General features: G+C 36.3%; 1 protein-coding gene across 1 annotated transcript in view; it reads right to left on the bottom strand.

The window, feature by feature from the left end:
• LOC102138476 (ovostatin homolog 2-like) overlaps nt 1-16,406 on the bottom strand; it is a 48,016-nt gene that overhangs the window by 16,105 nt on the left and 15,505 nt on the right. The window contains exons 10-20 of the mRNA XM_015430354.4: nt 15,752-15,861; nt 15,251-15,409; nt 14,336-14,563; nt 12,806-12,860; nt 12,121-12,266; nt 11,616-11,765; nt 4,828-4,998; nt 3,881-4,025; nt 2,360-2,465; nt 1,373-1,601; nt 998-1,127 (exon numbers count right to left, since the gene is read on the bottom strand). Of these exons, the coding sequence (XP_015285840.3) occupies nt 998-1,127; nt 1,373-1,601; nt 2,360-2,465; nt 3,881-4,025; nt 4,828-4,998; nt 11,616-11,765; nt 12,121-12,266; nt 12,806-12,860; nt 14,336-14,563; nt 15,251-15,409; nt 15,752-15,861 (1,629 nt within the window). The remainder of the gene's footprint in view (nt 1-997; nt 1,128-1,372; nt 1,602-2,359; nt 2,466-3,880; nt 4,026-4,827; nt 4,999-11,615; nt 11,766-12,120; nt 12,267-12,805; nt 12,861-14,335; nt 14,564-15,250; nt 15,410-15,751; nt 15,862-16,406) is intronic.

Below are 16,406 nucleotides of genomic sequence, written 5' to 3'. Positions count from 1 at the left end.
AAAGACAATTTGAATAACTATTTTTTAAAAGTAGTGATTAAAAGTATCACACATATCACATCTAGCATTACTTGTTTACTAGAGTTTTAAACTTTTTCCATTCCATGTATTTTCAATATTTCAATAGGAGACAAGTTTATTTTTCCATCTTGCAGATAGCATAGGCAATAAATATTCTCAGTTTTTGATCTCATTCCAATCATTTAGTGATTTTGGTATCCCCGTGGCACATGTAGTAAATTTACAAACCTGACAATTACCTAATTGATCATTGTGATGGAGCAGCAAGTTTTGTGAAGGTGGCCTGGGTTCATGATGGTAGGCCAAGGAGCCAGTGAGAAGTCAAAGAATTAAGGTGGCATCAATGACAACATGGCCTTTATTTGGGATATGGCGTATTCCAAACATATAGTCCATGATAGGTCATGCAAGTTAGCATTTATACTGTATTTTAATTGCATTATGCTCTTGTAAAAATGAATGGTGGTTTTGCGCTACACAACATTAACAACCAGAAATTAGATTACTATAGATTAGAATTTCTAGTGGAGAATTTACAACAAGAATTTTAAAAATGTAGGCCGGGTGCGGTGGCTCAAGCCTGTAATCCCAGCACTTTGGGAGGCCGAGACGGGTGGATCACGAGGTCAGGAGATCGAGACCATCCTGGCTAACACGGTGAAAACCCGTTTCTACTAAAAAATACAAAAAACTAGCCGGGCAAGGTGGTGGGCGCCTGTAGTCCCAGCTACTCGGGAGGCTGAGGCAGGAGAAGGGCTAAACCCGGGAGGCGGAGCTCGCAGTGAGCTGAGATCCGGCCACTGCACTCCAGTCTGGGCGACAGAGCCAGACTCCGTCTCGAAAAAAAAAAAAAAAGAATTTAAAAAATGTAAAAGAGAAAATCATGTTTGTATAGACAATTTAAGGAAAATAAATGGGTACAATTAATATGGGCTGGTTTTCCATGAGCGACTGGTGTAGACAGATAGCTGCTTACCCAATTTCTTAGGTATAATAGTCCAGACATTTGTTTTCCTCCCTCCAGTTTGGATAATCTCACTGCCATTGATTTTCAGGGTGTTAATATTTGCTTCATAATTCTGAGACTCCTCCACTTGAACAGAAATCTAGGAAAACAATCATGGCAATGAGGATAGCACTGGAACACACATCACTATGAAACGCCGTGCTCAATACACTGTTTAAACCATCACTGTGAATGAAAGCAATTATATTTGTTTGAAGAATATGGACCTAAGTCTCATACCTTTATAGTAGCATTTTGCATTTGAGAATAAAGAGAATATGGAAATATTAAGAAATATTTTAGCTTTGTTAAATTTTTGCCTCCAGATCAAAGAGAACAACTCACCTCTACACATGTATCCAGGTAGTTGAAGACATTGACAATCAAATCAAATTGTTCATTTTGAACAACCGAAAAGGGTGAGGCAATTTCAACAAAGAAAGGTTGGGAGACTTCTAGAGTGGTTGTAGAGGAAACACCAAATCCAACATCGCCATTCACACAAAAGCCACTTGCCTCCCATTGGGTTATCGTATCAGGAATGAGGAATGAAAGATTGGCAGAGCCTGAGGAACTGGAAGAAGAGGTTATCGGTAAAACACATTCTTTGTCTGAACCAAGAACTTAAAATTAAGTGCGAAGCAAGCAGAAAAGTATTGACTGAAGCTCAAAAGTGAGTTATATTGTTTGGATGGGGCATTAGATAAAAATAATGAGAGCTGGATTTTTATAAAATTTGAGTGTAGAAAGGTCATGTTTCTTTAAACACCACATTATGGTTTTTGTTTTTTGTTTTTTGTTTTTTTTTGAGACAGAGTCTCTCTCTGTCACCCAGGTGGGAGTGCAGTGGCGCGATCTCAGCTCACTGCAACCTCTGCCTCCCGGGTTCAAGCAATTCTTCTGCCTCAGCCTCCGGAGTAGCTGGGATTATAGGTGCCCACCACCACACCTGGCTATTTTTTTGTATTTTTAGTAGAGACGGGGTTTCACCATGTCAACCGGGCTGGTTTCAAACTCCTGACCTCAGGTGATCCACCTGCCTCAGCCTCCCAAAGTGCTGGGATTACAGACATGAGCCACCACGCCCGGCCCACATTATGTTTTTCAATTGGGGCAGCTTAAATCTGTCTGCATAAAATAAATAGAAGAGAAACTCTTGGTGAAGGGAAAACAATGCTAGAGAAAAAATAAAATGTGTGATCAGTGCATGCAAATCGATGATATATATGTTTTACAAATACGATACTGTTTTATATACCCAGGAATAAAAGTGAAGAAAGAAAAAGAAAATAGAAATAAAGACACATAGGAGAAAAAATGGTTAAAACTCACTCAACACTGACGAGGTCCCATATCCATGTCTCTGGGAAGTTCGTTCTTACTGTTTGAATTATAGCCTGTTCTACATAGTCAGCATTCTCCTCTCTGAGTTCACCAGCTAAAAACAAAAAAGGAAGAAGTACCTTATTCAGACCTTGGACTCTGCAAATTACGGTCTATATATTATCAGGGTGTAAGGTCCCCATAAAACACCTCACCTTCCTGTATCACAGTCACTTACTATGACTGTTTTTGTGTATCACCATACATTGCCTGTTCCTATACACAGTCAGTTACCACATAATGACACTGTGATCAATGACAGACCACTTAGACTGCAGTGGTCCTGTAAGATTATAATGGAGCTGAAAAATCCCTACCACCTATTGTCATCAAAGCCATCATAACATTGTAGTGCAATGCATTGGTCATGGGTTTGTGATGATGCTGGTATAAACAAACCTACTGCACTGCCAGTCCTATAAAAATATAGCAGAGAAATTCTGTGTAGTGCATAATACTTGATAATGATAAAAAATGACTATGTTACTGGTTTTTGTGCTTACAGTAAACAGTATACTACACTGTTTACTGTTTAGAATGTACTTTTTCCTTATCAAAAAAAAAAAAAAAGTAACTGCAAAACAGCTTCAGGCAGGTCCTTCAGGAGGTGTTACAGAAGAAGGCATTGCTGTCACAGGATAGGACAACTCCATGTGTGTTATTACCCCTGAAGACCCTTTCAGTGGTACAAGATGTGGAGGTAGAAGACAATGAAATTGATGATCCTGACCTTGTATAGGCCTAGACTAATGTGTGTGTTTGCGTTTTCGTTTTTAACAAAAAAGTATAAAAGTTACAAAAATTGAAAAATAGGAAAAAGCTTATAGAATAAGGATGTAAAGAAAGAAAATATATTTGTACCCTGACTCACTCAGAGTAACTTTTAACTTTGCAAGCTCCATTCATGGGAAGTGCCGTATATAAAAGTACAACTTTTTAAAATCTTGTATACCACATTTTCACCGTGCCTTTTCCATGTTTAGCAATGTTTAGATACACAAATAGTTACCACTGTGTTACAACTGCCTACAGTATTCAGTATAGCCACATGCTGTGGAGGTTTGTAGCCTAGGAAAAATAGGCTGTACCACATAGCCTAGGTGTGTTGTAGGCTACAGCATCTAGGCTTGTCTAAGTACACTGTATGATGTTCACACAGCAATATCACCTAACAATGCATTTTTCAGAACAAATTCTCCATCACTAAGTGAAGCATGATTGTATTTCTGACATTGTATTTTATCAATAAAAGTAAACTACATCTCACCTCTGAAGCTAATTTCTTGTTAGAGCCAAAAGCATTTCTAGTCTGTCTTATTCTGCTTTATCCAACTTTAGGACGTCTAATTGTAGCCAAAAACATGACATAAATCACATATAAAATTCCAAAATTGTATAGTTTATCTCAAATACACTAAATTCCACAAACCGCTTTGGTCTTCCCCCAACAAAAAATTTAAGATTACCTACATGCAATTCTAGATGGAGCACTAAGCATCAGACCATAATTTTCTGTTCCTACATAAAGCGGCTTAGAGAGTGAACGCCCTCTCTCCATCACGCATACTTCTGGTTTTCGGTAATGGAGATTGGTAAAGACTTTCAGACCCATGTTCTTTAAAGAAACAAACAACAAAAATATTGTTCATTCTTTTCATGCAAGAACTATAAAAGGCCTGTTATTTATATTGTAAAGATAAATGGATCGTCAGTATCCATATTTTCTGTCTTAACAAAGGCCTGAGAAGTTGCAAGTCAACGTACCTCTATCTGACTTATGGAAAAGCCCTATTTTAGAGAAAAAATGGTAATTACTATGATTTATCTAGCACTTATTATGTGCTAGCATTTTTCTAAGTATTTTCCATTATTCTCCATTTCATCCTAAGTGAAAAATACTGATGAGATCAGCACTATCATTACCCTAATTAACATCAAACACACACACACACACACACACACGGCACACTCAGTAAATTGAAGAGCTGGAACTTGATAAAGTCTGTCTGATTCAACGCCCCTTTTCTTATACACTTGTGACATTAATTATAAAGATTCTTTCATGGAAGTCTCAGCATATTTCATTAACGGCCTAGGGATATCTGGAGTCCACACTCTCTTAGCCTCTTGATTTGACTATCTTTGCATAAGATTTATTGTATTAATTAGAGGCTGTCTTTTTCTTTAAATGAGGTTTTGTAATTGTAGCTACATGATTTATTTTCAGCAGAAAATTTAAAAATCAACAAAATTAACATCTCCTTTTTATAAGACACTTTCTCTGTACTCTATTGGCAGATTACAGACACAAATCTCAAAGTATAGGCAGAAAACTATATAATTAAGAAAACATCAATATGCATTATGAACACTAAAAATTGAGATGAAATATTTTCCAAATTCCTTAGTGATCTTACCATGACAATATTATAGATGTCTCCATCCCCATAGTTGCTTACAGGCATGTAATATAAACCATTGTAGAACATCTCTCTCTGAGGAATGCAAGGGTCTTCCTTGCCATCATCAAGATTGAGGCCACGGTAGAAATAACCATACAGCTCTATACTTGGAACCTTGTTATACACCTATGAGAAAAAACATTTCCCAATAATTTTAAGCACTTCTTTTACAATTACAAAATTGGCAAATTGTGTACTATACCATTTATTCTTGTTCTTTTCTTTAAGAGCATGGCCATCATATTTAATCCAGTATTTTCACTTAAGCTCTTCCTTTCAAAAGAGCAAACCAGTTTTGTTTTAGGCCACCGATACCATGTTCACAGAATTTCTCAGCTTAGGCACAGGATTTAAGAGAGAATATAAGAAAGCAATGCCTGATTATTGATTAACCCAAGGCCCATTGTACAGACAATCAATTATAATGCTAGAACTTCTAAGTCTGGAGAATAATATTAGCTGGCTGATTTTAAATCTTCTTACTTAATCTTCCAAACAAAACATAAAATCAACAAAGAGAACAAGTAATGATACTCATGACGAATATCTTTAACATTACTGCGATACAGAGAATGCCATGATCTTCAAATTATTCCTTAGTAGAGAAAAAAACACCAAATTCCAAGAGAGCTTCTACTGCTGTTGCAGAGGGAAGGCTTAAGAGACTGCAGAGAAAAAGCAGAAAGGCATGGAAAAATGAGAAGAAACATGCACCAAGTCAACGCCAAGTAGAAGAAAGTCTAGCATTGTTAAAAATACAAATCACTCTGATGGTAGTTTCTTTTGCTGTGCAGAAGCTCTTTAGTTTAATTAGATCCCATTTGTCAATTTTGGCTTTTGCTGCTGTTGCTTTTGGTGTTTTAGACATGAAGTCTTTGCCCATGCCTATGTCCTGAATGGTAATACCTAGGTTTTCCTCTAGGATTTTTATGGTATTAGGTCTAACATTTAAGTCTCTAATCCATCTTGAATTAATTTTCGAATTGACAAATGGGATCTAATTAAACTAAAGAGCTTCTGCACAGCAAAAGAAACTACCATCAGAGTGAACAGGCAACCTACAGAATGGGAGAAAATTTTTGCAATCTACTCATCTGACAAAGGGCTAATATCCAGAACCTACAAAGTACTCAAACAAATTTACAAGAAAAAAACAAACAACCCCATCAAAAAGTGGGCAAAGGATATGAACAGACATTTCTCAAAAGAAGACATTCATACAGCCAACAGACACATGAAAAAATGCTCATCATCACTGGCCATCAGAGAAATGCAAATCAAAACCACAGTGAGATACCATGTCACACCAGTTAGAATGGCGATCATTAAAAAGTCAGGAAACAACAGGTGCTGGAGAGGATGTGGAGAAATAGGAACACTTTTACACTGTTGGTGGGATTGTAAACTAGTTCAACCATTATGGAAAACAGTATGGCGATTCCTCAAGGATCTAGAACTAGATGTACCATATGACCCAGCCATCCCATTACTGGGTATATACCCAAAGGATTATAAATTATGCTGCTATAAAGACACATGCACACGTATGTTTATTGCAGCACTATTCACAATAGCAAAGACTTGGAATCAACCCAAATGTCCATCAGTGACAGATTGGATTAAGAAAATGTGGCACATATACACCATGGAATACTATGCAGCCATCAAAAAGGATGAGTTTGTGTCCTTTGTAGGGACATGGATGCAGCTGGAAACCATCATTCTTAGCAAACTATCACAAGAACAGAAAACCAAACACCGCATGTTCTCACTCATAGGTGGGAACTGAACAATGAGATCACTTGGACTCAGGAAGGGGAACATCACACACCGGGGCCTGTCGTGGGGAGGGGGAAGGGGGGAGGGATTGCATTGGGAGTTATACCTGATGTAAATGACGAGTTGATGGGTGCAGCACACCAACATGGCACAAGTATACATATGTAACAAGCCTGCACGTTATGCACATGTACCCTACAACTTAAAGTATAATAATAATAAATAAATTTAAAAAAAAATACAAATCATAGTTTTCAGACTCAACAGTTCCCAGTACTGCACACAGGGAAAGGGCTTGGAATGAATGGGCCTGGTAGTGGAAGCTTCCAAAAAACATGACTAATGGGAAATAATCAGATCACAAGAAGAGGTGTGCAGACCCTTGGAGACAGGGCATTTAAAGAAGGAAAGGATGTCATAGGATAAAATAACTCACTTCACCCTCATTTCCATCACCAACATTTTTTAAATAATGCATTTTACTAAAAAAAAGAAAGGGCACTCTTCACCTGTGAACACTCTGCACAAAATATCAAGAACTAGAAAAAATCAACTCCATACAAAGCTGCTGTAAGAGAAAATAGGAAATGTAAACCAAAACAGTTCAGCTAATGAAACTTCTCCACTAAAGTCCCTAAGTAAATAAATAAGTAAACGAAGAAAAGCCATACCAAAATAATTTAACATAAGTGAAATATTCTCAAGCATGTATTTGGGGTATTTAAAAGGCAGCATGAGTCAGAAACTCAATTAAGAGAAGATAGAAATGGAAAAAAAAATCAAGAAGAAATAAAATGAGGCTTTATTGAACTCAGAAAAACTAGACAAAATTATATCATAAATAAACCCTAAAGTATAAGGACATCAAGATAAAACAGTTCAGAGAAAACTTTAAAGGCAGCGTAGATGAAAAACCAAAGAATAAAACTGGGAGAGAATGAATTAAAACAGGTCACAGACAAAGTGATTGAATTGGAAAGCAGGCAAGGAAGATCCAACAAATGTACAGAGATTTTTTTAGAACAAAAGAAAAGGGAAAGACTAATATTTACAATTATAATTCAGGAGAAATATCGGAAAATAAAAAAGATTTGAGTTTACATATTGCATGAGTCCACTGCGTATCTGGCAAAACTTCTACAGAATAATACATTCTTACTGAAACTATTAGACTAAAGTATAAGCGGGAAAAACATTCAAGGCCTTCAGACATAAAGATAAAGTAGCCCACAATGGAAAATGAATTAAACTAATGTCAGCACTATTAAAACCATTTTCAAAGCAAGTCAATAATAGGGTAGCATTTCAAAGAAATTTTAAAATGTATAAACCAAAGATTTAATATACAAATACCTGTCCTTCATTTATTAAGGCTTTAGAAAAAATAATTTTGAATATGAAAATGTCAGAGAATTCTATACTTATGTAATATCCTGAGGACTTTAGTAGAGAATTCATGTTTAAAAAAATTTTATTTATTTATTTTTGAGACAGGGTCTCATTCCCTTGCCCAGGCTGAAGTGCAGTGGTACAATAATGGCTCACAGCAGCCTCGATCTCCCAGGCTCAAGCAATCTTCTCACCCCAGCCTCCTGGAGAATGAGCTTTATGTAACCAAAAGGTGACTCAGGAAATTAGTAAAACTTGATGAATAAGAGAAACAATAAAGAATGTAAACATTATATATCCTGACAAAAAAGGAAAGATACAACAATCAAATGAGAGAAGAGGGAGAGAAAAGTGGAAACTAGAGATTACTGACTGTTGTGTAGGTGGCAGTTAAGACTCAAAGATTTAAAATAATGGACTAGATATTAAGGTTAAGCAAGAAAAAAATGAGATTGTGATATTATAAAATATGTAAATATAAAAATAGCCACTATAATAAAAATTCAACCTTGCCTGAATACTCAAAGAAGCTTCAAGCAAGATAACAAAAAACAAACAAACAAAAAAGCTAAAGAAATAAAGTAGTTTTAAATAAAATATAGAATCATAAGAAAAATAGTATGATAGAGCTGAGGCCTAACACATAAATCATATCAATAGAGTGAATAGACTTTATTCTCCTTTAAAAGACAAAGATATGTATATTTAAAACAAAACCCAATGCTGTACTTGATACAAAAGACAAGTGGAGTGTGTATTTCAAAATGTGAAATCCAAAGGGCAGGTAAAGGAAAATAATAAGAATGCAAAGGCTGCAATCCTCCTGTTACTGGAAATAGTAGAAGTAAGGCCAAAAGACATCAAACAAGACAGAAAAGAATACTTACTGCTAAAAGCTACAATTCATAATAAAGCCATAACAGTTATGATTACCTGTGCAGAAACTACAGAAGATGCAAGAAGAAACAGAGTGCTATTAGTAGGGTATTTTAACATATCACTCAGCAGAAGAAGGTTAAATAAATTTTACAAAATAAGTAAGAATACAAAGGATCAAAATAATCCAACCTCGTGGATGGAAAACAAACTGTCTTCTCAACACATGAGATATATTCGCAAAACCTCATTATATATTTGGGCACAAAAATATATCAGTGGAAATATTGCTGACCATGAAGATATAGAACTTGAAATTTAAAAGACTCTAACATAAATTCCTTTTTACTTGAAAATTATAAAATACTCCAGTAAGCAAATTTTCAGTGAAAGGGTTAATACAAACAGAAATTACAGAATTTCTGAAAAATAAAAATGGTGCGATTGCTACATATCAGGATCTATGAGATACTTCAAAAGTAGGAATCATGGAAAAACTTAAAGGCTTAAAAACACTGAACCCAATAAAATAAATTAATGAAAATGAAGCAAATTTCTAAGTGAAAAAGCTAAAAATAACAACAAAATAAAGCACCAGTAAGGAAATAATAAAGATAAAAACAGAAATTAATGTGGTGGAGTAGCAAAAAACCTCATATCATATGACATTACATTAATACATTAAAATTACATGTTTTTGGAAAACTCGGCAAAATAGGTAAACCACTAACTAATCTAACAAGGAAGTAAATTAGCTATCTGCTTAGGAACAAAAGAAAAACAATTTCCATGACTCAGTTTTCAGCCTTATTTTTTGTCCTTTTAGCATTGTGAATTGGGGTCTTGAGTTGTTTGTATTTTCCTTTCACAATAGACTGATGTATGTAACCTAGTCTCAAATGATTCAGAAAAAATTGAAATGCCATAAACTGTGTGTGTGTGTGTGTATGTGTGTGTAGGGGTAGAGAGAGTGAGAAAGAGAAATCAAGTATGGCAAAATGTTCACAAACTGGTGAATCAGGTCAATGGTATATGGGAGTTCTCTGTGCTATTCTTGCACTTTAAAAAATTATTTAAAACTAAAAGCTAAGCTTACATAATATAAAAAATAACATAAACGTATAGAATATAAATTGGAATTCACTCATTTATAGAACTTCACTTGATTTATACTATTGATATAGCTATCAATAATAAAGAAGGGCAACCTCTTTTGGTTCTGATATATTCTGAGACCCCTGAAAATGCCTCTAGAATTTTCTTTTTGAGGTCCCTTGATGATCTTTCCTTGAGACAGTTTTCCTAAGATATTTCCACCTCCAACTGCAGGAAGAATGAGCAGAAGCTATTTACTCTGAATCCATGAAACTCTCAAGGTAAAAAAAAAAGTGTGTGTGTGCATGTGTATGTGTGTGTGTGTGTGTATGTGTGTGTGTGTGTGTGTGTGTCTATATATATATATATATATATATATTCCTTTTTTTCTTTGAGATAGGGTCTTGTTTTGTCACCCAGGATGGAGTGTAGTGGCACGATCTTGGCTCACTGCAACTTCTGTCCCTGCCAGGGCTCAAGCGATCCTCCCATGTCAATCTCTCAGGTTTCTGAGATCACAGGTGCACACCACTGTGCCCTGCTCGTTTTTCATATTTTTGGGAGACAGAGAGTCTCATCATGTTGTGCAGGCTGGTCTCGACCTCGTGAGCTCAAACAATCTGCCCACCTTGGCCTCCCAAAGTGCTGGGATTACAGGCGTGAGCACAGCACACGACCATATTCCATATTTATAGAAAAATTGATCCTTTATTTGTTTGATGCCTCCTCAGATCCTGAAAGCTTCTAACTAAAAGTATTTTTGCTCCCTGTAATAGAAAACTTACATGTATTTATGTTTTGCATTGAGAAAAATATATGGTTTCTATCATGATTCACAGTTATTTAGTTATTATTACTGATTCTATAATTTTATATTTAAAACTGGACTTACTATAGAATGTTGAAAACGAAATACAGAATTGTATTTTTTGGTGAGATCTCAAGTTTGTAAAATATATATGCCTTCAGAAAAGAGATTTTTAAAAATTACAGCAAAACTATAAAGATGCCTAAGTGTTAGGACTATAAATGATTTTTAAAATTTCCTTCTTTATGTCTTTGTATACTTTGCTCATTTTCTATATTATCCAGGTATAATATTAATCAGAAAAAATTAAATTATTAAATTAGATTTAAACATGATCATAAATTTCAATAGTTATTTATATGTAATTGTGTTGGAAATAAACAGAAAATATCCAACAATTGTTAGCCGAAATAAATTTGATGTGAACTTCTGGAATTCCAGGTCTGGAAATATTTACGAAAATAAAAGATGCATTTATAGAAAATAACTTTACACTGAATCCAAGCAGATCCTTGAACACAGAGATTTCATTTTATTCCAGGTTTCCACATCTATGATTACACCTACGATTTTAAAAAATCACAGTTGTAAAATTCCTAAACTGTTATAATTATCTATCAAATTCTCTATTGTTATAAGCATGTTCTTAGGGTAGCCAAGAAAAATAAGTATATAATCCATGAAGGAACAAAGGAAGAAAACATTCAATATTTTCAAGATGTTCAAAACATCACCTGAAGGCTAAAACTTCTGGGAGGCCAGAGAAACATGAAAAACAAGGAAGTAGAGAACTTACACTTTCAGCTGACAGCTGTTGTTCCGATTTCAGTAGAAGGACGCTCCTATCCACAGCCCGGAGGGCACAGAATGAGTCAGGGGCTGCTTGAAGATAGAGGCTAGCATTGGAGCCAGGTAGGCCCTGCTCTTTAGAGAACTTTATGTTAACCTAAAGTGGAGGGAAAAAAAGAAATGAGAGTAGAGACCATTTTATGTAAAGATGATCTGAATACATTTAATCTCTCCTGAATAAATCCTTAGAGATTTCTGTACTGTATTTCCCCTGCCCACTCTCACCCTCAGCTCTCCTTGCAGAAGCCCCCCTTCACCACCCTGCTGCCGTCTCAGGATTGGCACTGCTGCCAAGGATCATGTATGGTGTTTGGTGATTCTCGCATCCCCTAAGAATTCAATTATGCCAGCACTGAGTGTGAGTTTCCCACTTGACGGTGATAGTAGTCAGAAGAGAAGACAGCAGGGAGCAAACTTCCCACTTTTCAGGCCAGAAATAGGAGAAACATCACCTTGTGTTTAAAGCACTTGTCAATCTGGAATCTGACACTGTCAGCCACAATTTCCCCACTGGGGTGAAGGGTGTAGACAAACAGGACAGCCACAGGAGCCAGATCAGCACTGATGCTGATTGGGAATGAGAAGTTTCCATTCCAGGCTGTGTAAATAGGAGACGAACAGATAAAATGCCGAGAGTTTCCTGGATCACTGGTACACTTAGATAAAAGAGAATGGCTCATGGACAGAAAGGGTAAATTTGGCCCTGTTTTCAAGACAAATAAATCAAATAATAGGAAGTACATATACAAATAAAGAAGACTGCATAATTTAGATGATAATAACAACACTGGGATTTTGTACACCACTTTTCTAATGTACTCAATGACCTGCCAATAAAAGATTAAAGAAGGAAATTTTAAAAGAAATTTTGTCCTTCATCAAGACATTTAGTAGCTTACCTCAGGCTGTGCTAACTATTCCCTTCATCCACAAATTGAAATAAGTGCTCGTTCTAACTTCTTTTCACTATATATATACACACACACACATATATATACACACACACATATAAGTTTGACTACATATAAATGTATTTTCTTAATATATATAATTCCCATATATATAATGTCTATATTTCCTTAACAAGAACAAAATGAAGTTAGAGTACGTAGTTTAAAATGAATATATTATATATACCTTTGTTTCTGATTTCCTTTTGTCCACTGAGTAAGATAGCTCCTTTCACCATCATCTGTGCAGAACAAAGAAAACATAACATGCAATATATCATCTAATGTCATCATATTCTCACATTGTGATTAGGTAATTTATTACTTAACGGTAATTCTGTTCCATAAGATAGGGTAGTTTCTGCAAGCAAATATTCAAAATAGACTTTGCATAAGTTGGAAAAGAGCAGAGAAAAGGACTAAAATTGATTGAGGTTCTATTATGTACTGGAAACTTTGTGAACTATGTGCAATGCACTGTGCAAAGTGGCACATAAAGCTCTGAAATTGTCAGGGCTGTCTGGTTTCAAATACACCTTCACCTACTCATTAACTTTGTGACTTAAGGCATGACGTTTTACCTGTTTGCCTCTGTTCCTTTATCTGTAAAATGGAGATACCTATAATGCTAATTAGATGAGTTAACACATATGCAATCCTTATAACAGTGCCTGACACAGAACACTTACCCTCAGAGGTAAGTCTTATAATCTCCAATTACACTGTACACCTGAGGAAGCCAAGGGTTAAATAGTTCAAACGATCTGTCCAAGATGCACTAACTTGCATGCTTACTAGGAGAGGGTGGGGGATTCAAGTTAATGTCTTAATTTCCAGGTCTTTGTCTTTTCACTCTTCAACAAGCTTTAGAGCAGAAGTCCCCAGTCCCCAGGCTGTGTACTGGTAGGTGCCTGTCCATGGCCCGTTAGGTACTGGGCCACGCAGCAGGAGGTGAGCAGTGTGGTGAGCAAGCATTACCACCTGAGCTCCTGTCAGATCAGCCGTGGTACTAGATTCTCATAGGAGCACAAGCCCTGCTGTGAACTGCACATGTGAGGGATCTAGGTTGTGTGCTCCTTAAGAGAATCTAATGCCTGATAACCTGTCACTGTCTCCCATCACCACCAGACAGGACCATCTAGCTGCAGGAAAACAAACACAGGGTTCTTACTGATTCCACACTATGATGAGTATGTAATAATAATAGAAAGAAAGTGAACAATAAATGTAATATGCTTGAATCATGCTGAAGCCATCCCCCCATCCCCACCCCATCTGTGGAAAAATTGTCTTCCATGAAGCCAGGCCCCGGTGCCAAAAAAGGTTGGAGGCTCCTCCTTAGAAAGACAAAATGGACAGAACCAAGAGAATGAAGTCCGTTTGCTGCTTATCAAAATAAGTTTTCCACCTTGCTTTCTGGCATCTGCCCAATATTTTACTATTACAGAGGGTCATACATACTTGTTATGAGTTACATTTGAATGCTTAAACAAGCAGATGCTGAACAGCAAGTTCTTCAACCTTCGGGAAATTTAAATTGCCTTAGATCATTTTATGTGTTTGTTGTTAATGGATGGAACAGTATTCACCAGCAAAGTGAGAAGGCTGCCCTTACTCTGGTCACCATGGGATGACTGATGCTTGCTTCCTAAGCTGTGTGGGGCTAAGCAGACGTACAATTGAACAGGATTCCAGGAACCCACTGACTGAGACTCACCAAATAGAAGAACTTTACATTGGAACCATCCTCATATGCTTCACTGTTTAGGGAGTAAAGCACAGTAACAACCTTCTGCTGATTACATTCAAGCTGCTTTGGTTCAGGAACAATCTTCAGGAAGCTGTTGGTTCGGGAGTAAAAGCGTGAGACTAAGAAGCTGGCATCCGAGTACTGAGGCGTCAACCAGCTGGGAAGATAGCAGCTCTTAGGTCGAACATATGTGGCCTGAGATGACAAAAGAAAGTGAAGGGTCTTGGTATCATGACATCCGAAGACAGGTGTTACTGAGAATGGAGGCTTCTCAAGTCTCCAGCGTAGGGAGGAATCTCAGCTTGTGGCTGACATTTTAATGTGAAGTTATTGGAATCAAAATAATAACAGCACTCTGCTCTTTGTATACAAAACGTGACCATGAAAGATTGTGTAAATATTTCATTAGACTGATCGTGAATTGTGTTTTTTACTCCTTAATTGAAGCCACAGAACTGTCCTTCAGTTCTGTTTCTTCCAGCTTCATGTGAACACTGACAAATTGTTTAACTGCGAAATTCTGTTTAAGCAGCAGAAAATAAAGAGAAAGCATAGGATCTCCCCTATCTATGGTGAAATGATCTGAGGAAGAAAGTCAAATCATCCTCATGAACTACTTCTTGTTTCCTAGAGGAAAATATTAGTTGTTAGCAAATTTATAACAATCGTTAATAGACTTTTAGCTTCTTATCCTCTTGAACAAGTATTCTCATATATTATTTAGTGAACAAGCAAATTATATAAAATAAGCTACATTTTAAATTTTCTTTAAAATATGTTCTATATACAAGTTATCTTTTAAGATATTCCTAATGTTTAACATTTCTGATGCCCAAATCCTCTGCGGGATGTCTAACGGTCTTCTGTTCTTTGATGTCTTACTTTTAGGTTGAACTCTGGGTCAAATATGTCTGAAGTGTCAATGGAAAATTGAGCTTCACCATTCTCATCTGTAGTGTAATTTCCTATAAATTCATCATTCAGCTCCAGTTGCAACAACTTGTTCACCATAGGTACATTATTGGGACCCGAAAATTTAAGCTGTACAAGAAAAGAATAATTAATATGACTTAAAACACAAAATGTTTACATTTGTATAGAGAAATAGTTTTCTACTCATAAATGTGATCCCTTGTCATTTTCCTAAATTCAAACAGACAGAAAGATGCTCTATTAAATATATAGATACATAATATAAAGTATGGAAACAAGTGTAATGTTATTTATTTTGCTTCTTTCCATTAGGACATTTTCTAGCACCTCAGACATAGTAATGCTTAAAATATCTTATAAAAGTAGGAAAAAAGTGACCAGAAATTTTCAAAGGGCAATCTATGATCCAAGAAAATGAAATGGAAGCATGCATTCTTTAGTAAAACCTACAGTTCCAAAATAAGAAATCCCTCTTCTGTAGAAAGTATCCATGTTCTCAAAGTTTACAGTTCCCAGCAACTGAGTGATAAACACTGAGGTCTCCTCACCGATCTGCACACCTGTAAGGAATGATGAACACAGCAGAGTGGAACATGTCTAGCTAAGCTACCATCCACAGCAATATAAACGTGACCAGTTTGCTCAGTGTGAACAGCATCAAGATATTGATCAAGTATGCGTATATAGAGCACTTTACAATGGCATAATCACAATTCCTTTTTAAATAACAAGAAATAATTAGTAGTTACATCTGATTTTCCCACTCCAAATGAAATAATTTCTTTCTTCCTTCCTTCCTTTCTTCCCTTTCTTTTCTTTCCCCTTCCTTCCTTTCTTCTTTCCTTCCTTCCTTCCTTCCCTTTTTCTTTCCCCTTCCTTCCTTTCTTCTTTCCTTCCTTCCTTCCTTCCTTCCTTCCTTCCTTCCTTCCTTCCTTCCTTTTCTCTTTCTTTTCCTTTCCTTTCTTTTCTTTTCTTTTCTTTTCTTTTGACTAAGTCTTGCTCTGTCACCCAGGCTGAAGGCTGAAGTGCAAATGGCGTGATCTCAGCTCACTGCAGTCTCTGCCTCCTGGGTTCAAGTGATTCTCTCCTGCCTCAGCCTCCCGAG

Source organism: Macaca fascicularis, chromosome 11, assembly GCF_037993035.2.
Source record: "Macaca fascicularis isolate 582-1 chromosome 11, T2T-MFA8v1.1".
Classification (NCBI taxonomy): domain Eukaryota; kingdom Metazoa; phylum Chordata; class Mammalia; order Primates; family Cercopithecidae; genus Macaca; species Macaca fascicularis.
The sequence above is the reverse complement of the archived record's forward strand: the minus strand, read 5'-3'. Positions and strand labels throughout refer to the sequence as shown.